General features: G+C 34.9%; 1 protein-coding gene across 18 annotated transcripts in view; it reads right to left on the reverse strand.

Annotated features, from left to right (window-relative positions):
• PPFIA2 (PPFI scaffold protein A2) overlaps positions 1-25674 on the reverse strand; it is a 464553-nt gene that overhangs the window by 57480 nt on the left and 381399 nt on the right. For all 18 annotated transcript variants that reach the window (XM_081822131.1, XM_081822133.1, XM_081822149.1 and 15 more), the window contains 5 exons: positions 22473-22710; positions 18606-18635; positions 15348-15478; positions 13247-13401; positions 2399-2492 (listed from right to left, as the gene is read on the reverse strand). In XM_081822131.1, coding sequence (XP_081678257.1) covers positions 2399-2492; positions 13247-13401; positions 15348-15478; positions 18606-18635; positions 22473-22710 — 648 coding nt within the window. The remainder of the gene's footprint in view (positions 1-2398; positions 2493-13246; positions 13402-15347; positions 15479-18605; positions 18636-22472; positions 22711-25674) is intronic.

A 25674-nucleotide genomic window follows, 5' to 3' on the forward strand; every position in this document is an offset into this window, starting at 1 on the left:
ACTAATGAAGCTCTGATATAAACTTTGGGACAGTGAACATAGGCCTAAGCTAAGTACTTTGTCCTGGAAACATCATTTGGCTTGGTCAGTGGATAGAACATACAGCAACAACTACAGTGAGGAACATTTACAACTACAGTCATTCCAACTATGCACATAAACCGATAGTGTTCAATATTTTCAAAGAAATTGCTCCATTTTTGCTTTAGTTCATTTTTCAGTAAAATGTACCTGAATTTCTTATCCATCTTGAAAGACCAATAAACATGAAATAATTGATCTTGTCTAACTTATAAAACTCATTACATGAAGACACTTCACTCTTCGGTAATCCAGAAACCAAGGTGTAGTGTCATTCAAGTCCTGAATAAGGGTTAGCACTTATAAGTGTCTCATAAATACTGGTTACATATTTATACTCCTGAGGTACTTGCCATGGAATAATCAATAATAACAGAAATACTTCTGTTCTTCCATTAATCAACTCTGCCTTGCCTTGTTGGATTCATTTTAACCCAAATACCATTATCCTATAGGAAATGTACTGAGAAATGTTATCCTTTATTATATTATAGAATGTTCTTAATATTCTTCTTAATATTAAATACAAATATTTTATTTAATACATTTTAAAATTATATTTTGCCAAAACATTTTGCAAAATAGAACTCAAAAGTCAAGTATAGTAAAATCTTCAAACCAAATCTAGAACTAAAATCAGTTTCTGACTATGAGGGTAGTTAGGATTTGAGAAATAATTCCATAAAATTAACATTAAGTTAACCCAACAGTGTTTAAAATTAATAATAAATTTTAAATATATTAGTCTTAAAATCACTGCATAATTGGAAATGTTTAACTTTAGTAACTGTTAAAAAAGACATACTTGGTTCCATAAACAACCAACGACATATATTACTTGCCTCAATATCACCCTTCGCAATGTGAAAATTGGTCAAGTTGCCATTATATATAAATATTTCATTATAGAAAAAATGAAAATTAACTTTTAAGTGAAATAAACCAAGTTTATTAGCCAGCCTGGGTTTTAATTACTCTTATTCCTTTAGACTTAAAATAATTTTAAATAAATAAAATTGGAAGTTCTTTAGACTTGAAATAAATTCTAAAGAATCTATCAAAAGAGATTTTTAGAAGAATTTTTTTCTCAGTAAATAGCCATAAAATTGAATAAAGCATTCCTTGATAGTAATGAATAAAATTAAGAGAGTTCGAACAGATTGTGATAATATTTAATTATATTTTTGAGTGATCAGTAATGAAAGAAGAAATATTTATTGCTACTGAATGCAACCGAGCATTTGGTTGTTTTTAAGAAATAATGCTCTCAAGGTCACTTCTTTATTTCTACACAGTGTTTCTATTAAATTTGGATACATATATATATATACATACATAATTTTAATAAGTGGAAAATTAATGAAATAATTAGGCTAGTGAGCTCTTCTACAACTTGCAAGTCTGTATTTCCTCATTATTAGTAAACATCTGTAAAGCAAATGAGAAGACAAAATATGGAGTCAACTGATTATCTCAAATACTATAACCATATGAGCATACCTGTTATAATAGTGGTAACTAGAGCAATGAATATTATTTCATAGGAAATAAGGTAAACATGAAAACTACAAACAAATATTTGAGAGGGAGGAGAGGTAAAGGGGTAACCAACCGACAGATTCTGGAATACCGAAATCCTTTGGCTTTTAGAGAACATGTTTTATAGGTATTATTTCATCCCTGAAAATGCTATTTTGTATTTTAAAAATATGTTATTTATAGACCCACTAGCTTTCTAACAGCTGCTGAGACTCAAAATTTGCCAATTTTGCAAGTCACTTAAATGTTCCATACTATATGTGAATGAAAAAGATACACTATCAGTTTCCTGACAGATGCAAAACAATCTGCTCTGGGTCTAAAATAAGTTTATGTTCAATCAGTCAGAGAAATTCTCCTTTTAAATACTCCAATTTAAGAGGAGGTACTTTAATTGTTGTAAGAGGAAACACAAAGTTGGATGTATAGTTTCTCATTTTATCATATACCAATTCAGTACTGGATTTAACATCAAATTGATTATTATATTACTTACGAGGCTACACTTAAATACTTTAAATATATATGAGTTTTGCCAATAAATGCATTGGTCTCTTAGAATAAACTGTTTATTTCTATTATAGGCCAAAGAGTTGTATACCTATTTCAAACTGTAGCTCAGTAGAACCAGGAAATTCCAGCATTGAGTAGTTTTAGGGAATACTAGGACAACAGTGGCCTTGGTCTATTGTTTCCAACTACTGTCTTTTTAATTCCCCACAAATAAGAAAGAGTCAGTAAAAGCTAGAAAAAGGAAGATGAAAATCTCCAAACCTACTTTTTCTTCAGTCTTCTATCCTTCTCAGCTTGAGTTCCAAGTTTGCCTAGCCCCAGGGACTCCTGAGCGGCAGCCTCAGTCTCCATAAAGCCTCCTGTGAAGAAGTAACTATTCATATTAGGTTGGATACATTGTGTCAATTTAAAAGTTAGTTGATCAACAGTTCAATACCACGTATTCTTTTTTCTTTCTCAGATCGTCTTTATATTTCCAACCCAACATGTGTAAAATGGCAGGGGTACATAAATGAACAAACACTGAGAGAATGAAAAGAAAAGGTACCCTATTAGCCTCCTATTCAACTGCACCCAGCAGCAACATAATACATAATAAATACATGGATAAATACAGTCTGCGAGCTTCAAGGTCCTTTTTTCTTCTTACGAAAAACAAGAGCAAATATGGGTGTAGTGCGTGAGGTTTCTTTCAACATTTGAAAAATGTGACATATTTTATATATAATGGGATAAATGATAGCCCAATGAACCCAATCAGGTGCATGTCTTCAATTCCAAGCCAAGGGAATATAGAGGCATTTGCTGATATCTAAAGATTTTTCATATCCTGCTTTTGGAATCATCTTTTCCTCACGTAGCTGACTCCTATATCCTTCAGTATAAGCCCTACTTCCAGAACTGCTTATGTTCTGGCAGGTTTTCTCTTGTTTTGTAAATTTTATAATGACATCTGGAAAAAATCATGTCTTCAAAAGATCTTAGTAAGAACTGCTTTTACTCAGCAAGCCATAGATTATTTAGTTTAGTGTCATTTTTATTGGCGCTGGAAAATATGCAATATACATAACCTTGCAGGGAAAGGAAGAAGAAAAAAAAGTATGTTGGGCATCAAACACAGAATTACACATTTTACAATGCAGTTATTTCATTCAGGATCCATAAACATATAATTAATTAATAAATTCTTGTTACAATTGAAAAATGAGAACTTAATCCTGGGCTCTGTTTTCTCTCATATTTACTGCATGCAAGAAAACATGAAGCCAAGGTACATGAAAAAATGTTCACTACTTTTAAGTGGGTTAAGGTATACATATTTTTTAAGTGTAAGGGATTTAAATTCCAGTTAAGCTCAAGATTAGGTAGAAAGACTCAAGCTAATACTAACCCTTACAAAGACTACACACACATGCACACACGTACACACACACACAAATATCACCAATATATCAATAAATAAAATTATTAAAGCCAATTTTTACTATTCTGTCATTGTAATTTCCCAACTTCACATTTGCAGGGCTTGACCAGGTTATGGTTTTTCTAGTGAAATGAAATATCTTATTAAAGCACCAGTGACAAATTTTGTTGTTACTGCTTTTCATAATTTATTTTAGCGAACAATCTATAATACTTGATGCTATAAATTCTGCAGCATTGGCATAAATGTTAATCTCATAGCCTAGTAACTCTCTTACTGAACTGTATAATTGTAACAAAGTCCTCTTTAATTGAAAACAGTGACTGTTGTCTAGATCTAGTCAATAATTTTGAATCTGAGTACCAAAATTTATTTTATTATTATGCACATGTGTAATTAATACTTAAATAATTTTTATTATGAAAGAATGTCATTGTTGGTACCATTAGGAAAAGCATCCACTAGCTGAATGAAGGACTCTTGGGGGTGATTTATTTTAAATGTGAGATTTTCCATTTATGCACAGTGAGTGGGTATTTTCATTTATTTCTCTCATCAGTGTACTTGCCTTACTGTATATCCATAAATTATTATTCACAGTCTGCAAGTAACAATAAAATTGTTCTCTTGAAATGGAAATGGAAATGGAAATGAATGATTCACTTAAAAGTTACAAAATTCTTGATCAGTCCAGATGGGGACATAGAGATTGATGAGGTAGACCCATTAAATAAAACCACTGAGTGGTTGTATGAATCAGGCTTTCTATTTTTTCTGAGCAAAGAATATCTAAATTATGATTTCAATTTTTTTTCAAGAACCCATTTTAATTAGCAAAACTAACATTTTAAAATAAATGGTATCTCTGGGAGGGAAACAAAGACAGCTCTGGAAGAATATTGTGAGTCAAATCTTGACCCAGAAAAAAAAGATATTAGAATTTGTTTCTCATAAATAAAACTATAAAAATAAAAAGCATGAGGAGCTTGGAAATACTCTGAATACTTCAAAATCTAATATCCTTTGAATAGAGCATTTAATAGAGAATTACAGCTATATCCTCTTTCAAAATAACATTTATGGCCATAGTAGGTAAAATTATTTTTAAGGATCACATGTAGGACAGTACCCTTAAGCAGGAGCAAAAGTCTAATCAGGTGCATTTTTTTAGCCCAATTAAAATAATTCTGGATGAGAACCTTCTTTCATAGAACTGATCCAGCAAAATTCAGTTTCCAGCTATTGGTAAGAATGATCTAAGCCAAACCAGCTGATGAACTCTTACTCTGTGGATGATCATCTGACTCTGGAGAGTGTCTGCCTTATTCTTGTCCAGGTAGTAGTGGGTTCATATGGCTATGTGGACTTTACGAATCTGTCTGTTTATCTATACTAACATTTTATTCACTAGTCATACAGAGCTACGAAGCACTTGAAATGTGGCTGGTCCAAATTAAGTGTTGGAAGTATAAAATACACATATGCTTTTGAAAACATAATGCAAAAGAACATAAGATATCTAATAATTTTATGTTGATTACATGTTGAAATATTCTGGTATATTGACTTAAATAAAATATTAAAACTTATCTCAATGGTCTTTTTTTTACTTAATGTAGCTACTAGAAAATTAAAAATTACATACGTGACTCACATTTGTGGCTTGAATTATACTTCTGTTGGACAGCTCTCTCTATACTGATGGTTCTAAACTGAAGACAGTACCAATCTCCAGAAGGAAATTAATTTTTGCATATGTTGAGGGAGGCACATTTTCAAATGTCACAGTGACTGCAAAGGGCAACTGATACATATTGGGCAGGGAACAAGGATTCTAAATTCTTTAATGAGTAGAAAATCCTTTAGCCTATCCTTAAAATGGCAAGAGTGACCCTGATATGAAACGCTAGCCTGTGGAAGCTAGGGGTTACTCACTCTATGGGAGGTTCATTAGGAATGTGAAGAGAGGGATGCCTGAGCGGCTCAGTCAGTTAAGCAGCTGCCTTCAGCTCAGGTCATGATCCCAGGGTTCCGGGATTGAGTCCCTCATTGGGCTCCTTTCTATTACGCGGGGAGCCTGCTTCTCCTTCTGCCTGCCGCTCCTCCTGCTTGTGCTTGCTCTCTGTCTCTCTCTCCCTCTATGACAAATAAATAAAATCTTTAAAAAAAAAAAAGGAATGTGAAGAGAGCATCATTAACTCTCCACTCTCTCATGGCATGAGACACTCAGACATTGAAGGCTTGAGTTTCATGATTCAATGGATTACTCAGATAATAAATTGCTTATCATTTGGCAGTGGCCACCTAGTAGTTGTGCATGCAAATGCCCAAGTCAAAATTCTTGCCCTCAATGAAGTTCTCTAGGATATCACTAAGCACACTTACATTGGTGAGGTCTTTTAGTTGAAATTGTTGGACACAGGACCACTCCTAGGATGTGAGGGTCCCACTCAAATATTTTTTCCACCTCATTTTCTATGTAAACATTTTGAGTAACCCCACATCAGCGGGACAACAATCTAGTGGTCCAACATCATACAATAGCATTCCAGACAGCAGGAGTGAGTGATTCACTTGTCAGATCACCCTCCTACAACCAGAGTTGGGCCACTGGCCCAGAACAACCTCATGGGTGTAAGTTTCTGGGCTCCCTGAGATATCTGGTTGACCCCAAGCACGGGAAAGAGGGTCAAGGTACATTCTGAAGGGGAGAAAGAGGGACCCAAATCCACATGGTTTGCTTGGATCAGGCACCATGCCCAGATGGCACTGCCTCCCTGGTTTGTCCCAGGGTCTGAAAGGTAAAAAAATAATAATAATAATTAATAAAATAAAATAAAGTAAAATAAAATAAAATAATCAGTGCTTTCAGTGATTAGACCCACACAGGCCCAAATCTTGGCTTCTTGGCTAAGAGTGTCCTGCCCAGATAGCATGGCCAGCCCTAGACTCTCCCAGACACCAGAGAGGGATAATAGTGTGAGGTTTCCTAAGACCCTGGCCAAGGAATCTAAAGGACCCTCATACACTCGGATCTATGAATGGTACTGGTTGGAGCTATCTGTTCATCTGAACTATGACGGCAAATCTCTCTATGTTGCTTGGCCCTTAGATTCCTTTCAACATAATTTATTTCATGTTGGCCCTTGAAGTACAAGTCTATAGGAATTTCTAGCCAAAACCCATATTGCAAGGTCTGTACCTCTCCATTTATCCAATAGAGGTCCCTGTTCTTGTATTTAAAAAGGGAGCTCTAACTCCACAGAGATGAAGACTGCAATCTGTTGCCCATTGGTGGCTTCATCTTTTCTTTCATCTGACCTCTCTTTAGTATCAAACCACATTCACTTGGATTTAAACACACTCTGAGTTTATAAATGGTTACTTAATTGCTCTGTATCTGTTAGTCTGTTAGCTCTCTGAAAAATGCACCTAGACACAGGGCCTGGCTCATAAAGTGTAAAAAATGCACTCATAATGGAAGCTAAATAGTTCTTTCTTCAAAGAAAGGCCCTTTTACCATGCAGAGCATGAGTCATCTGTAATTGATACTTTGGGAATTTCTATTGTATCTGCTGGCTCCAGAGCATCTAGGCACAATCTAAATTTTTGGATAAAGGCCAGCACAAGCCACCCAAATTTCATGTGTAGAAAGGTGCTTGCTGAATATTTCTGGTGCAATATTGATGCTGTTTTTGTCATTATGAAGGTATTTTCTTCATTATGCTAATTATAGTAGGTCAGTGATTTCGGGCAACTATAATACAATCTGGCAGATGACCATAAAGGAAAGAGAACTGCAATTTAGGAGGCAAAAAATCTCTTGGAAATGTATTGCTTTTCATGTGCACTTAAGGAAATTCTCAAAAGTAGCTTCTATCTATCATCTATCTATCTATCTATCTATCTATCTATCATCTATCTATCATCTATCATCTATCTATCTATTTTTACTCAGTGATACATGTATTTTATACATCCAAAATTGGTGACACTGCCTGTTCAAATTTAATATATTTTTCTGTTTTTACTGTTTTTTTTTTTTCCATAGCTTTGTTGCATTTGGTTTTATTGGATCAATTCTCCATTCTTGAAAATCTCTTCGTCTTGGATTTCTGTTCACCTCTCTTACAATGTCTGTCAATGGCCTCTGTTCTTTATCCTTATCATTCACTGTTAACATCAGCTAGGATGGTCATGTGTGTTCTGTTCTTTTTTTCTTTATAGTCATTATAATTGGGGTTCTCTGAAGACCTGAGAGAGGTGGTGTTTCCCAGGTAGTAAATCAAAGAATGTATTGAGATCATATGGAGAGATATTTTTGAGATAGTTTTTAGAACAACTCTATTTTTTTTTCATTTGTGTTTTCTATCCATATCAGTAATCCATAAATCGGATGCCTGTGCTATTGAAATATTCATGTCAAGTGACTGGGGTTGTATTGACCAAAGACAGAGGAGTCCTAATTACGCCACCAGAGACCTTGATCCAAGGTGGCATCACTCGACTTGTTAGCACTATGATAGGAGGATTATTCAACCAGTTGTAAACCCCACTGAATTTTTCCATCACCCAGACCCCATCTTGACATCTTGTCATGGGATGCCACGAGTCACAGCTCACCCACTGCCTGTTCCTGTTCTGTAACTGAGTAACTTTGTCAGAAAAACAAACGAGTGTCATCTGACATAGTTATTTTTAACACCGTTTAATTTGCTTTGCTTCAAAACAGGTTAATGCCTTCAGATAGAATTAAAAGGCAAGCCAGTCAGGATTCCAATAACCGATGTATAATCTTAGATCGTGGGGTTCAAAACCCCTATCCCTAGCTATCCTGGTAGGATAAACAATGCAGCAGGGAAACTTTCTGTGGGTCAGGAATGTGCTGAAGGTTTTGTTTTGTTTTGTTTTAAATAAAAGGTTGTATGTGCTTATGTACTTCATTTTAATAAATTAGAAGTCCTTTGATGTCAACAGTTATGCTTTGGCCATTTTACTGAAGTTCATGGTCGGTACTCTACACGTAAGAGTGGCCCAACACACGCTTATTCACTCAAAGAAGGTGGACAGAAATGACTTTGGATTATCTCTGTGTTCTTTTTTTCCCTCAAAATCTCAACCCTTTTGGGTTTCAATTCCCTCTTGTTATGCTTCTTTTCTGGGTAAAATCTTTCTCTTTAAGCAAGCAAAAGCAAAAATGAATTTTTGAATAGTTTCACTTATTCGTACTTACTGTTCACATAAGGCAAACCTTACTTTTATTAATTTTCTTTAAATTTTAGAATTACTAAGCAGAAATTATAATAGGATTTTGTAAGTCCCCTTTTGGCCTGGACAGTTTTTCCAATCATCAGTTTATTTGGGGCTAGTGGACTTTCTGACATTGTTCTTACATGTTTGTTTATACCTATCACTTGTTATACACACAACTTTGGTACCAAAATCGTTCAAATTATGTTTTTTAGAAAGAGGTCTCCTGTTTCAGATATACTGCTTCTTCCTTAAGTTCACATCATAATAAATACTATCCTGAGTGTGTTACTATCCTTTTGAATTGCTGGGATAACATCTATCCTTCACTGTCTTAACCAATCTTCTGTGTTGGTTAAGACTAAAATTGATTCTAGAATTTTAGTAGTAGTTTGTGTGGAAGTCAGGCTGTGGTAGGTTATAAAGTGACTGACAGATGAGAATGTGAAAATAGTTAATTGTGGACAACTCATTTAAGCTTGGATATTAGAGGCAGGGGAAAGATAAGTTAATATCTAAGGAAGATGGCAGGATCAAATGATGACTTTAAATACAGATTAGACATAAGCATGTTTAAATATTAATGGAAATATCGGAGATGCCTTGCATCTCTAGATGTATGCATCGGGAGAAACGGCTGTGGTCATTGGGCTGCTATGTCTTGATAGACTACTATCACACCCTGGATCTATGTTCTACAAAGTCAGCAGAAGTTCTTACTGGTCCTGTTGTCTCTATGCCCCTCAACAAGATTATCAAACCTGTTTTTGCATCTTTTCATCTTGGGATTTGTACTATGGGAAGAGAGTAAGTGAAAATAAAAGGAGAAAGAGAAACTAAAACCAGATCCCATGTCTGCTAGAAGGAGTACTTCCTCGCTAGGATACTTTCCCCAAATCAATTGGTACCTTCAGGTAGACTTGGCTCATATATATGTTTTACCTTTCCAGCATAGTACTTAAAAATCAAATATGAATGCTTTAAATGGAAGAACAAATGCTCATTCACTCATTTTAATCTATATCACTTCCTGTTATTTTAAACCCTGCCTATAATTTGATGCACTGAGTACATTTTAGTTTGCAAATCCTGCTCCTACATTATAGGCATTAATACTATAAATAGAACTGTCAAACCATCTGATAAAGAGCAGAATGAATTTTCTAAAAGGTACCTGAAAATGTGAAATCTTCCATTACTACCAAGCTTTTCTCCACGCTACTTTTGAATAATAAAGGTATCCAAGGAAAACATGCTTTAAGGATTTCTGGAATAGGGGCACCTGGGTGGCTCAGTCGGTTAAGCGTTCAACTCTTGATTTTGGCTCAGGTCATGATCTCAGGGTCGTGAGATTGAGCCCCACCACACCCAGTGTGGAGCCTGCTTAAGACTCTCTCTCTCCCTCTGCCTCTCCCCCACTCCCCCTCTTGCTTGTTTTCTCTCTCTCAAATAAATAAATAAATAGACTTCTGGAATAAAATGATTTTGTTTGGTTTCTGTTAGCTTTATTCAAATGTTTTTGGATGTGTTGTTTCCTTTGTGCTTTGGGGTCTCCATGTTTATATTGTCTCTACTAGTAACACATTTGAAAAAATGACTACTTGCATATTCAGTTTGATTCATGGTTAGGGGTTATTAATGCAGTCACACTGACTGATTCATCATATCTGAAGTTCATCTTATAACCCTAGCTTTTCAGATTGTTATACCATGCAAACAACACCCCCTTAATATTCTCCTCTTTGAATTACTAAGAATTTCTCCTTTGTTCTTCATCATTCCTGATGGAACCAAGCAAACACATTCATAGTTCTATTTAGATAGTTTTCTTCCTCCGTACCATATTTCATTTAGAGGCCTCTAGCACAGCTACCCTCAGATTACTTTTCTTTCTTTGAGCTTATGAGCTAAATCTTTAACTAAGAGTTCAAAATCTTAAGACGTGGTCCAAAACTTCAAATTTGGTTCTTTGACACCATCATCCCTCTACCATATTACTTTCCGTGCCATCTTTCTTTTTTTCTATTTCTATTCACATTGGTAGAAGAAAGAACATTGCCAGTGCCTGTGTCTAAATTTGTCAGATCAAGATATTAAAACCATAACCACTAGAGGTCTTTCTTAGTTTCTTCTGATGCATAAACCAGCATGACCAGGTGGTAGCCCCTGGGGTTTGAAAAGTTTTCACAGTCTTCCCCGTACAACACACCTTCCAAGACAAAAGTAGACCTGAGTCCTTATCCCTCAACCAAAGTACCAGTGGTACCATGTACCATATTCTTTTGGTAAATATATGGTTTTTTAGAACCTATTTGTGTCTGTATTTTCTTCTTCTTTACTCCAGTCTTATTTCCAGTAAAGACTTTTTATTCTTGGCTTCTCTAGGAGCTTTGATTCACCTTCAGTACAGCTTCTACATAGTTCCAGAGGCACAGATATTTGTCACTGTCTTCCTCATCAGTAGTGCAGTCCTTAGCATGCTGCTGACTCTGGCTTTATTTATACTGTTTTACTGCGTAAAACAAAATTGTTTCAGAGCTCAGAATTCTTCCTGGGGTGATGCTATGATCCCCAATAACTATCGATAGTTTCCAACTTGGATGGTGTTGATCAAAAAATAATTATCATTGATTCCCTTTTCATCTGGTCTGACATAGAGACACACAGTCACTGAAAATGGGTAAGAAGGGCTAGGTTTCTAGAAGAATCTAAATTTTACCAGACTTTAAATTATATCTTGACTTTGATTTTGAAAGAATATTGGCAAAATTTCTGATTCAGTTACTCCTCATCGAAGTTAAATACAAAATAAAAATAGAAAAAAATCCATGAGAGAAAGGCAATTAAATATATATTAAAAGGGAAAAGTAAATTATAGATCCTAAAATGAATATATATGTTGAAATAGGAATAAATAAAATGATTACTATGTTAGCAAAATAAATATCTTAAAATAACTATTTACACTATTGTGAATTACACTGTAATATATTGGAAATGACAAATAATTTGGTAAGATTATAAATAGGTGTCAAATAAAAAAATTAAAACAATGCCTTGGCATGTATATTTTATATTTAAAAAAGAATCATCTTCTATCTTCTTTCGTTATGCAATAATTTTTTTTATAGCTTAAGGAGTTCCCTCCTGAGAAATAGAAATCCAAAGAGGATTTAATTCACCTGCTGAGTAACATTTAATCACACAGCTGGTCAGGCATCAGTTTCCCATGGCTTCTGATGCTTTGTGTGGGTTTTACATTATGGAAGTTGGGAAGGGCATTTTTGAATATATCACATTTGTAAATTTGCAAACATAAATATTATTCTCAGAAATTCTTTTGGTGCCAGGACAGGAAAGTAAGCCTGGGAGCTGGAGCATTACTTGTAAGTAATCATTCCTTTATTTGGAAAACTGAAAAAGTGCTAAGAAATTTGTATCATTCTGTTCAGCATTTAGTGTTAGAGGTGGGAGCTAAATATTTCCCAATAATTTAACTATAGTTCTAAGTTAAATAGGAAAAGATGGAAAAAAGAAGATGCAATCACAATAGCCAATATGATGGAAAAAGTGATTTCCCAAGAAAAAATAAATATATAGGAAGACACACACACACACACACACACAAGGCAAGTGTATATATCATCATTTTAGGAAATACATTTTTCATATTCTTTTTGTTTCAGACAATTATAAATATGTCTGTCCATCCATCCATCCATCACCTATCTATGTACATATGTTTATATATTTACCTAGAGTCATTTCAAATGTACTGATCTATATTTTTATTCAATTAGTGACTAACAATAACTAACTAACACAATCCCTATTGTCCTATTGCTTCCTCTGTCTCCCCACCTACATAGTGTAGAGTTTGTGGAAAGCTGTGTTCGCTTTAAACAAAGAAATCCTGTACTTTTTTGCCCTGCATATAATTCTTTATTTTGACAAAAAAAAATTATTTGGGATTTTTTATAGGTATTTCAACTGTTTCAGCAGAAAAGCTTTTATAGATATCTGTGCCTTAACTGGTAGTACGCTCAGTGGTTTTAAACTGATTTGAAACACCGACACTAGGATAAATTTCTCAGTTCTGCAAATTACTAAGACATTGTTTAGTCATCAATAAATAAGAATAACAGTAATAACACTTGCCTCATAGGGGCCTTGTGTCTATCACAGAGTCAGCATCAAATAAATTCTAGCTATTGTTATTCACAGAGAAATCAAAGGACTATACGTTTTACAATATTCTCCCTTGTAAGCTTTGTCCAACATTATTCAGCTAAATTGCATTTACAGAGCTGACTGAAAAAGAAGGTTTGTCGGGTAGAAAAAAGAAGCAATGCAAAGATGGGAAATGAAATGAAAAGCAGATGGACCCTCAGAAGTGACTGAAATGAGTGGCAGTGAAGAGTCAAACACATGCACACTTACGGAGCTGCCCAAGTCGGGCTTTTTCTTTTTTACCAAACAGACGTCCTATCGAAGACTTGATTCCCTTCTTCTTGGGGGCTTTGTGAAGAGAGTCTTGGCTGCTATTGGCACTGCCAAGCCCAAGGCTTTCTGGCTCAAGGGAGGCAGACAAACTACTGCAAAACACAAAAGAGAGCAAACTGCTCGTCCCACAAAGTACTAAGACTTGTTCCTTTAGAAAGGGACAAACGGAAGAACACTTATTTTCTCCCTTTCCTCCCACATTTGCTCTTACGCATATTGAAGTTTGGTTTTTCTCAGCCTCAGGGCCTTGAGCCTCCAAATTTTTTCTAGAAAAGATTATTTTTGTTCTAAATGTTTTCACCCTTATTTCTGATACGATCTCAAATGAATCAATGAACACAGGTTGGCTTATTCATTGCATGTTAAATGACCATCCATTCTTTAGCATGTGACCCTTTCCCTATTTCCTTCTCAGAGCTTATGTTTTTTTACAGTCATAAACATAATGACCTATGATAAGACATTTAAGTTTAACTAACTATGAAATTTAAGCTGCTATTCCAGCCCACATCTTTACTGGGGTTTCTTCTAGCCATCTTTTTTTTTTTTTAATTTTTTTTTTTTAAAGATTTTATTTATTTATTCATTAGAGACAGAGAGAGAGAGAGGCAGAGGGAGAAGCAGGCTCCCAAGGAGCAGGGAGCCCGATGCAGGACTCGATCCCAGGACCCTGAGATCATGACCTGAGCCGAAGGCAGACGCTTAACGACTGAGCCACCCAGGCGCCCTCTTCTAGCCATCTTTCTCTCTCCCAGTTTTGGAGTCTAAATTGTTTAATTTTAAATCATCTAGGAAGGATTTAGAAGCAAATAATCATATGCTCTAGTGATCACTTTTTGTTTCTTCTTATAGTTCTCAGGTATTCTTTTAGGTACATGATACACTGAAATGAATTCCAAGCAGCTGCTTGAGGTTCCATTCCTGGTCAGTGTAACTGACACCGTATTAATAGGAGAGGTTCAATATATATTGCTATCTATTCTACAGCTGCTAATGTGACACCATGATGAATTACTTTACTTATTTGTCCTAATTAATGAGTTCACATTCTCTAAACTCCAAACCAATAGCTTTCACATGTTAAAATATAATTCACTCTTTTCTTGGAAGGTGAAAGCATATATTTTGAAATTGGAGTAACTTTTGTTTTCCACATTAGAAATTAAAAATAAGCAAAACAGAAAGACAAAAAATGCCTGCCAGCACAGAAAGCTCTGTTTCAAATAGTATGTGTGTAAAACACATACTATTTAGAAGACAGATTCTTACCTAAGTTATTAATACTAAGTCATTATGTTCAGTTATATCAATTATGTTTCTTGAGACGCTGCAATTGATAAGAATGTAAAAGGCCATGTATTTAAGATGTGAATTGCATGCTTAGATTTATTTATGCCATTAATTCTCATGGAGATCTGCTTGCAATTTTGTAGGCTGACAGAAAGGACCACAGGATGAGTTACTGTGAAAAATGGGTATTTTCCCTTACCTTTTCTTTTAATATTTTGGCAAAAATACCATTTTTTTTCTTATGAACTTTCTGCCTGGGTAGCTGTTCTAGCCAGCAGCACCAGCACCTGGAGGGTGGTATACATATCTGTCTGCTAAAAGTAAATGATGTGCAATTACGGACTTTTCAGACCCTAATTACTCTTACACCTAAGCCAAATTTATAGTCTTGTCCTAGAATCCCTTAATTTTTCTGTTATTCTTCCTAATAAGTCCTTCCATTAGCTGACTTTATTTTAATAGGAAATATCCACTAAAAATAGAAGAGTTCGTATCATCCATATTGGCTAATAATAAGACCACAAATATACAGTCAATTTTAAAACTAAAAATTTGATCTCAGAATGCAAATTTTTTTTCCACAGGTGATGTTGGGGAGAGGGAGCAGGGCAATACCTTAATGGAGAGCTAGAGCTCAAATAAAATTTCTCATATAAATGTTTAAGCAGTCAATTTGACAACACTGAAAGAAAGAGGAGTATTTTCCGAAGGAGAGCAGGCCTTGTGCTGTGTGTTGGGAGAGTCATACCTTCGGGCTTCATTGTGGTAGGAGGAGGGAAGGGTGTGAGTCATCCTGATGGCTCTAGGGGTAGGGGGAGGAGAAGTTTCACATTTAATTGTTGCTTTGTCCTCCCGACCATCTTCTTCCACCACTGCAATCTAGAAGCGAAAACAATACATTCAGATGAACTCTTTCTAGATTTCAATGGAAATGGATGGAAATGGAGAAATCATTAAGCAAGGCTATTTGAGTAATTCTAATACAAAAACAAAATAAAAAACTTGGGGCAAATAGGTCTTACACTTATAAATTCACATTATTGAAGAGTGTGTGTCATAACTGTTTAAAAATAAAGACATTCCAGTTTGGGGGAAAAAAAAAAAAAACCCTTGGATACTTTACACAAAAATATTATTTCAGAGTAAATAAACACCATAGATCACTATCCAGGGACTATAAGAAAGCTATCCTGGAATCCATTTCAATATATCAGGAATGTAAATGTTTTATAAAAAGTTACTGAACACATATTTGAGCTAATTCACTAAAAAAAGTATGCATAGTCAGGTTATCATAACATGGATATCTTTTACATAGATTTTTGAAGTGAGAAGAGAAGGTGGCAAAAATACAACTTTACCAGATAAAGTGTATTAAATCAGGCTAATGAAATGTGTTCCAGATGTTTAAAAAAAATGAGTGGCAATTTATTAGAAAAAAAAATTCTTGCAAATTGTTTCATTTCACTACCTCTCATGGGAATGTGGACAAAGGCATACAGAAACCAGAAGATGGGGTGGAAGGGATTTCTTTGAATAATTTAGTTCAGAATCCAGAACAATTTAGGATACCATAAATTTTGTCAGAGACAGACATATAAAACTGCATGACAGTCAGACTTTTCAATAATCAAATTGATTGTAAGAGGTATTTTTTTACAACAATCCTGCATTTTTTTCACGGCATCACTGTGCATTGAAATACATACATATAGAGGGAAAGACTGTGGAAAGCATAGTTAGAAGATACAGTTCTGGAAGTTCTGATGACAAAAAGTTAGCAATATGGCTATAGCAAAAATTTTAAAGCTGTTTATCATCTTATGTCTACATAATGCCTTGCTTTGTTTCTATGTTGAGCTATTATGCGTAAGTGTGTTTATATATGATATACGATAAAGACCTCATGTATTGGAGGAACTTAAATAAATTGTTTGACTGGGCTTTTGTCATCCAAGCCTAGATTACTTGTAACAGTTCATGTAGGCATCTTTATAGGATTTCCTCTTTCCATTTCAATGAGTACAGTGCCACCGGAAGAATCTTTTTCAAGAACTACTTTCAGCATGAGGTTAACACTCTGGAAAACTCTTCCTAAACTCACCTTTCATCTAAATTCATAAAGTACGTTTCCAAACTCTACTTAATATGTGTTTATGTCTTCACAGTCCCATGGTCTAGCCGTAATTGTTTTCTGTGATTATTTCTGCGAAGCCTGACGCTTTTGCTTCCAGAGTTTTTCCTCTGAAACACCTCCTAAAATGCCTTATTCTCTCCACACCACCAGTCAAATATGCCAACTGTCCAAATACCAGCTTTTAAAAACATCATACACAAACTGTTTATCTGAATAATGCTTGGAGCTTACACTGTATAAATAAAATAGAGGAGAAAGGGTTTGGAATCAGAGATGGATTTGAATTCTGATTTCTCTTACTTGTTGAATGACATGTGCTAATTACTTACCTTCGCTAAGATTCAATTTCCTCATCAGTAAAATGGATGTGATAATACTTATCTTAAAGTGTTCTTTTGAAGTGCAAATGGAATCACACCTGTAACTCCTTAGCCAGATACACAACAATTCCTAGTTTGTGGTCTTTCCATGACCTACTTTTTTTTACCATTTCTTTACCCGCTGAATTCCCTGAGCCTGCATTCCTGTATGGGACCTTCCTTTGTGACTTTTTTTTCTTATACCCACTGAACTTCTTTTACATCCATCATCTACTCAAATTTCTTTCTATATTCCTAGAATAATCCTTTTAAGTGGTAGAGGAAGTCAGAGACAAAGAACTTTATGCATGATAAATTTGACAGTTGAGAACCAACTGGTAGTATCATGGAGAAGATACTATAGGAAGATAGATGTTAACTCAAGAAAAAAAAAAGTTCCATCAATCTAAGCCACACAAATACAGATTTCTTTAATTTAAAAAGACAAAAAAAAACCAGTTTTCTGGTTCCTGAAGTGTTTGGAAATAGTCTATCACATCTTGATGATACTGAAAAATAGATTTATGCACTAGATAGTAGGTTGAATCTTTGAAATCTTTCCCATCCAATATCCCATGAGTCTGAGCTCTGCTGTTCTCAATTATCTAACAAGATGTCATTTTGTGAATCAGAACTAGAGTCAATTTTGTTTCTCATTTCCAATACTTATTCTATTTATGTCACACCAAACAGGAAGGCAGCAGATTAATTATATTTTTATAAGTTCTGTATTCTTGATGCTCTGGCATCTGGTGCCATGCTGACCCGACAGAATGTTCTTCTCAGGGCTAGCTAATTCCTAGAGATAGCAAACTACTTCCCTGGAGTGTGCCTTTCATGTGCACATCAATGAATCTAGACCAGCCGCCAAATCATACTCTCTCTCTGGCTCTTACACTTCAGGAGGCAATATTCCTCTGCCTTAATTATCCCAGGCCAGGAATTGGACAACTAGAGATGGCCCAAATACCTAGAGCCCACCGACATGATTAAAACTAGCCAATCCTAAGCCTGCTTACCCTGCCTTGCCTTTCCAACAGAAACCACAATAAAACTCCTACTCATCCTTTCTCCTAGCTCTTTCTGCTTCAGGACCTCCTCTGGTACTTCCTTTTGCCTCTGCATAGCAGGGCATGCCCTTCCTCTGGGGAAGTGTGAGTAACAAACTCTCTTTTCATTGACAGTGGTCTCCTGATGTTGGTCTCACATACCTGAATAACAGTAAAACCTACATTTAAAAACAAGCAGCATTGTTCTAGCATTGACAATAAACAATCTAATTCTAGGATATTTAGACCACATAATCTAACCATTACCCTAGAAAGCATAAACAATTTTATTTTGAGGCATTTGTTCTTATAATCATATTTACACAATTGGATAACACTTAAATACTTTTAATATTTCTTTTTATGTTACTAAAATGGCTCAACTAATGGGAATATAATTTTAAAGCTTTCACAGAAAAACAATATTCAACTAGCAATCATATAAAAGATATTTACAGTACCTTTCTCCGATGTTTCCTTAGATCACTTGGCTGTGATTGGCAGTAATAAAAACAACATAAAACAGAACTAATTAATGAGTACCATTGACCATGTTACAAGTTTAAACAGTATTCTATAATTTGACTGTCTTGTTTTTTCATTCCATTGTTTTCTAAATAAATGTCTTTAACCATTACAGAAGGACTCCTCCTCAGAGTGACTTCAGAGAGGAACCTTCATAGATGGAATTGGTAGGGGGCATGTCCACATGATGGGGTCAAACATATGTGTATGAGATCTGAGACACAGAACCCTAGGGAATAGGAAGCACATATGGAGTGATCTAGCCAGAAATAAATATGGGACTATATCCTCCCAAGAAAACATAAATGGGAATGAAGAAGATCATATATAAATGAAGAATCAATGCACATATATGGAGTTTATAAACATTCCCTTTTGCCCTATCTATGCAGAGCCTTGGTCCTCCCTTGGGCAGGGATGTTATTCCTGATGCATCTCAAACTTCCTGGCATCCTAACAAATCTCTCATTCCCAAATGCCTAAAGCTCTGGCCTCAGTATAACATGTTTCTACAGCTGCTGTTTTCTTGTCAATGTGCTTTTACAGAATTTTTTTAAAAGTTAATTCTTTCTGATTTCCGATGAACCTTATTCACTTAATATCTTCGTTAATTTTTCTTGTGTGAGTAAAACAATTTTATTCCATTTTAGTTACATTTATATATTTTTATGTTATTGGAAAATTGGTTGATCTACTTCATTCAATATTCTAACTAGATATTGGTAGACTGTTCTTTATGCTTATAGATTTGTGGTGATGTAGGGGCGCCTGGGTGGCTCAGTCGTTATGCGTCTGCCTTTGGCTCAGGTTGTGATCCCGGGGTCCTGGGATTGAGCCCCTCATTGGGCTCCCTGCTCGGCGGGAAGCCTGCTTCTCCCTCCTCCACTCCCCTGCTTGTGTTCCCTCTCTCGCTGTCTCTCTCTCTCTCTGTCAAATAAATAAATAAAATCTTAAAAAAAAAAAGATTTGTGGTGAGGTAAAAGTAAATAAAAGCACATTTTATAATCAGGACAAATAACAATGTTTGCAAAACATATAAACATATACAATACAAATGAATATAATATCTTTTCAATCTCTGCTTTTCTGTCCCTAAAATTCTTCATTTTCCTCTGAATATCCAAACATGGATTATATCCAACAAAATTATCCCCCCCAATATTTTCTATAGGTAAAAGAAAATCTACTTGTCTTTCACTGTAGCAGTGATGAATTTAATGACAAAGTTTTCTTAGGATGATAAGGACTTCCGGGTTTCATTTCTTGTTTTTCTGAGTCAGATATGGAAAATTTTATGTACTTTTTTTACCCTCAGGAAGTGCTTTAAACATTTTTAAGTACTGTAATTACAGTGTAATAATGTTCATTTATCATTGATTTATTTATGACTAACTGCTCAAGAAAATGCATGAAAGCTATGGCATCTTTTTCATATTACACAAACATCATGTCTAAATAATGTGTGTAAATGTGTTTATACACATTATTTTATTAGTATAAAATAATAAAATTATCAATGTTTATGAAAATACTTTAAAGAGCAAAACACTATGTTGCAAAAATGTAAGGAAGAATAGGACAGAAATAACCAAAGCTTCCTTGCCTTGAATGCTGGCTGAATTATGCTCTGTGGGCCAACATTCTTACTGTAGCTTTGATAATAAGTCATCAATATATGCAGCAAATATAAACAGAAAGTAAGACAGAGACAATATCCTGTTTAGTTAAAGTCAGATTAATGGTTCCTAGATTTCTAAAAATAAGCAGAGCATAATGTAGCTCCATATACTGGGTGTATAGTACATTGGCTAAAACTTTGTGCTGTGTCAAAGTGCGGGTCAGTTCTGATTAGCTGTCCTTTGTCCTGATTGGGCACAGTCTATGATGTCTATTTTAAAAGTATTTTTTTAAGATTTTATTTATTTATTTGAGAGCGAGCGAGCATGAGCAGGGGGGAGGGGCAGAGGGAGAAGCAGACTCCCTGCTGAGCAGCAGCGAGCCTGACTAGGGAGGGGCTAGAGCCCAGGACAAGACCTGAGCTCAAGACCTGAGCTAAAGGCAGCCACTTAACTGAGTGAGCCACCCAGGTGCCCCTATTTTAAAAATATTTTTAATATCAATATTCTGAGCACAGAATAGAGGACTCAGTGGTTTAAGACGGTAAGTAAGAAGGTAAAAGTTTCCTTTTTTAAAAAATTTTGCCATGTTTCTTTTATGTTGACTTTATTGTATGGAAGTCCATAATCATAAAGAGTTTGAATGTGAAAAATGCTGCCACACCATAAAAATAGTTTTCTGTTTCAATTTTCAATTGTAAAATTAAAGAAAAAGACATTTAACTTACATACATAACAGATTTTGTAAAAATAAAATTAAAAAAAATTATAAGGTAGTTTTTGCCTAGAGGTGAGAGCATTTTATATATAAAGATAGATATAGATATAATTTCTTTATAAATATGTGCATATGTGCATTAATATAAATCAATTCCAATGGAAATAATTTTTACAATTTATTAGCTACAATACATATTACTGCAACATATTTATTAAAGATGTCATTTAGAAAATGAATTAAAATTTTTTGTTCAGATATTTTACACACATACATACACACAGAGATAGATACTGTGACACTTTTTATAGAAGCTTCACAGCCTTCTGACTATATTTAGAAACACTGTATACACTTCATATTCTTCTGTAGTATCATTAATTTCTCCTCCATTTGTTATATTTGTGCTAGTTTTATACTGTATAAAACTATTATTTCACCTATTTTTTAAATTAATTTCTATCCCCAAACTCATTTTTAATTAGAATTTTATTATTTTAATAGTAAAGTTTTAATATTCATTACAAAAACAGAATTTTACCTCCAAAAACAGTTCAGAATATTTAAATCTTCATTACTGTCATTTAAACGTTCTTTCCAGGTAATCACACACACACACAGAAGGGACAGAATTGCACAAGCTTTTGTGCCAGCAAATTTGAAGAAAAAATCAAGCTCCACTTACTGTGTTGAACATGAGCAATTTACTCATGCTCTCAAACCCCAGTTACCTCTGCTCTCTGTTGAGGTGATGCCCTCAGACTTGCAGATGTTATCATGAGATTTAAGTGGCTAACCATCACAGCACTCAGTAGTCATTCCCATCATTTATTCCAGAGGTTTCTCTATATTATTTTTAGCAAAGGCATTTTGATTTTCTCTCAATTATATTCAGGGTACCTCCTAACTTAGGTTTCTAACTATTAATCCCAAATATAAAAATAAATGAAACAAAGAATTAAAGAATAAAGAAGGGTAAAAATGTTGACATGAAATTCTAAAACAAAATTGGGAAATTGTTGCTCTTATTTTTGATGGATCTTCTTATTAAAATTATATTATCTATATTATAAAATGTTGACATTCTTTGTTGTTTTATTGAAGCAATTATAATAATATTTTTTTGTGATTTATTGCATTAAAAATAAAATACCCAGTCCCAATTTACTTCATCAAGATATTACCTGTAAAAATTTACTTAATGGTTTAAGTCATTCAGATAGCTGCTGTGATATTTAGATTGCTGCTCTTCTACTTACCTATTATGTGACCTTAGAAAATTACACCTGTGTAGGCTATATTTGCTTGCCTCATAATGGGATTAATAGTTGCACCTACCACACAGGGATGTTGTGAGAAAAGAAAAATGATAAAAACCAAAGAAGGTCCTTAGAATAAACACCCAGTAAGTATCAGCTCATGCACCATTAATCCTAATGGGGACAATGTTCTCGTGCATATCATCATACCAGTGTCATGACTCCCATCCGATCCATTTCCCTGGCAGGACTCCGAGGGGTGAGCTTTGGCGTTGAGTGTCCACTCGGGGGAGATGAACTGGCCAGTGAAGAAGCTGTAACAGAGGCAGTGATGGAGGTACCTGGGTGGACTCTTGCTAAATTCAGGCCTTCCAGGCTCACACTAGCCACTCTGTTCTCAATTTCTTCAGCACGTAACTCCGTGGATTCTTTTTCTTCCTGAATTAGCCTGAAAGATACAATTTAATTTGGATCCATTATATGCTGCTAAGATGGTAACTGGAATTCATATAAATAAATAAATAGCTCTGTGAACATTTTATATCAAATCTAATGTTTTCTTTTCTCTAAGGCTATGATATAACTTTCAAAAATTCCAGAGGCTTTCTGGCTGATTATTAGAAAATCCTTCTTTTCAAGTGATATATAACTCCTCCCCACTTTCAGTCTAACCCTCTTTCTATACTACACCTGCTAAAACTTTTTTTTTTTCACCTGCTAAACCTTTTAAAACCTTGCCTGCCTAGAAAATTTCTGCCACTAATCCTTTTTTTTTTTTTCCTGCCACTCATCCTAATCTTACATTTGACCTGAGGTGCCAGTAAATGAGACTTTTAGAAACTCAGATCCCAACAAAGATACTGAATCTTAACTCCCACCTGATGAAACAGTACAACTGACAGAATCTTCAATGAATGGTCATTTATAATTATCATTTGGTCAAATAAAACCCTGAGATTTTTTTTAACAATACCTACTTAGCCAAGTCAACTTCAAAAAAGCACCAGGCAATGTTAATAATATGCAGATGATCTATTTATAGGCAGATAGACACATACATACATAATAAAAGAAACTGTTTTAACTGTTGCTAAAATGCTTTTGAGAAGACAAAGCACTATTACTCATTTTTTCTTTAAGGAGAAGCTTCAAGAATATGTAGAAGGAAAGAAAGAAAGAAAGAAAGAAAGAAAGAAAGAAAAGATAGGAAGGAAGGAAGGAAAAGAAAGAAAGAAAAAGAAAGAAAGAAAGAAAGAAAGAAAGAAAGAAAGAAAGAAAGAAAGAAAAGAAAGAAAAAGAATGAAAGAAAGAAAGAAAAGAAAGAAAGGAAGAAAGAAAAGAAAGAAAGGAAGGAAGGAAGAAAGAAAGAAAAGAAAGGAAGGAAGGAAGGAAAAGAAAGAAAGAAAGAAAGAAAGAGAAAGAAAGAAAAAAAGAAAAAGAAAGAAAGAAAATGAAAGAAAGAAAGACACAAAATAGATTCCCTTTGAAATGTCCTAATGTGTTGGGGAGAGAGTCCCATATAAATCATACAAAAGGATAAAATAATAAATAAGACCACAAAAGTAAGGCACTCAAAACAGTAGCTAACTATAGATGCACAGATTAACTAACAAACAGGACAGTGGCAAATGAAGTAATTTGATCCCTTCCTTTAAGGGAGAATAAGTAAACTGAGGAAACCAGAAAAGAGGAAGTTTTTTTTAATGGTTAGAATAGTTTGTGGAAGAAGAAAAATCTTAACCAGAAATAAATTCTAGTTAGTGTTAGCAGTTTTTACGAAGACATTGTCACTGTTTTTATGAAGATGCTTATTTCTTTTTTATAATAAGTTTTTAAATTTTAATTTTAGTATAGTTTAACATACAGTGTTATATTAGTTTCAGGTGTACAATATAGTGATTCAACACTTCCATGCATATTCAGTGCTCATCATGATAAGTGTACTCTTTAATCCCCATCACCTATTTCACCCACCCTCCCACCCTCTCCCCTCTGGTAACCATCAGTTTGTTCTCTACAGTTAAGAGTCTGTTTCTTGGTTTGCCTCCCTTTTTTCCCTTTGCCCGTTTGTTTTGTTTCTTAAATTCTACATATGAGTGAGATGGTATGGTATTTGGCTTTCTCTGACTTACTTCACTTAGCATTATATTCTATAGCTCCATCCATGTTGTTGCGAATGGCAAGATTTCGTTCTTTTTTTTTTTTTTTTTTTGAGAGAGCGAAAAAGAGAGCGCACACAGATGCACACATGTGAGTGAGGGGAGGTGAGGGGCAGAGGGAGAGGGGGATTTTTTTTTATGTTGTACACCTGCAACATGTGCATTTCTTTTTTTAAAATTTTTTATTTAAGTTCAATTTAATTAACATATACTGTATTATTAGTTTCAGAGGTAGAATTTAGTGATTCATCAGTTGCATATAACACTCAGTGCTCATTAGTTCAAGTGCCCTCCTTAATGCCCATCACCCAGTTACCCCATCCCCCCACCCACCTCTTCTCCAGCAAGAGAATCTTAAGCAGGCTCCATGCAGAGCCTGAGGCAGGGCTCAATCTCACAACCCTAAGATCATGACCTGAGCCGAAATCAAGAGTCAGATACTTAGCCAACTGACCCACTCAGGTGCCCCAAGTTTTCATTCTATTTTAGGGCTGAATAATTTTCCATTGTATGTATATACCACTTCTTTATCCATTTATCTATCAATGGACACTTGGGCTGTTTCCATAGTTTGGTTACTGTAAATAATGCTGCAATAAACATAGGGTTGCATGAATCCCTTTGAATTAGTGTTTTGGTATTTTTTGAGTAAATACCTAGTAGTGTGATTACTGGATCTTAGGGCAGTTCTATTTTTTTTTTTTTAAAGATTTTACTTATTTGTCAGAGAGAGAGAGCCCACAAGCAAGGGGAGCGGCAGGCAAAGGGAGAAGCAGACTCCCTGCTGAGCAAGGAGTCCAATGTGGGACTTGATTCCAGGACCCTGGGATCATGACCTGAGCCAAAGGCAGATGCTTAACTGACTGAGCCACCCAGGTGTCTCGGGTAGTTCTCTTTTTAACTTTTTGAGGAACCTCTGTACTGTTTTCCAGAGTGGCTGCACCAGTTTGCATTCCCACCAGCAGTGTAAGAGGATTCTCCTTGCTCCACATCCTCACCAACACCTGCTATTTCTTGTGTTTTTGATTTTAGCCATTCTGACAGTTGCGAAGTAGTATCTCATTGTGCTTTTGATTTGCATTTCTCTGATGATTAGTGATGTTGAGCATCTTTTCATGTGTCTGTTGGCCATCTGTATGTCTTCTTTGGAAAAATGTCTGTTCATGTCTTTTACCCATTTTAACTGGATTATTTATTTTTGGGGGGGTGTTGAGTTGTATAAATTTTTTATATATTTTGAATTTAACCCTTTA

This window comes from Leptonychotes weddellii, chromosome 5 (genome assembly GCF_054177405.1).
Source record: "Leptonychotes weddellii isolate Sample4059 chromosome 5, ASM5417740v2, whole genome shotgun sequence".
NCBI lineage: Eukaryota > Metazoa > Chordata > Mammalia > Carnivora > Phocidae > Leptonychotes > Leptonychotes weddellii.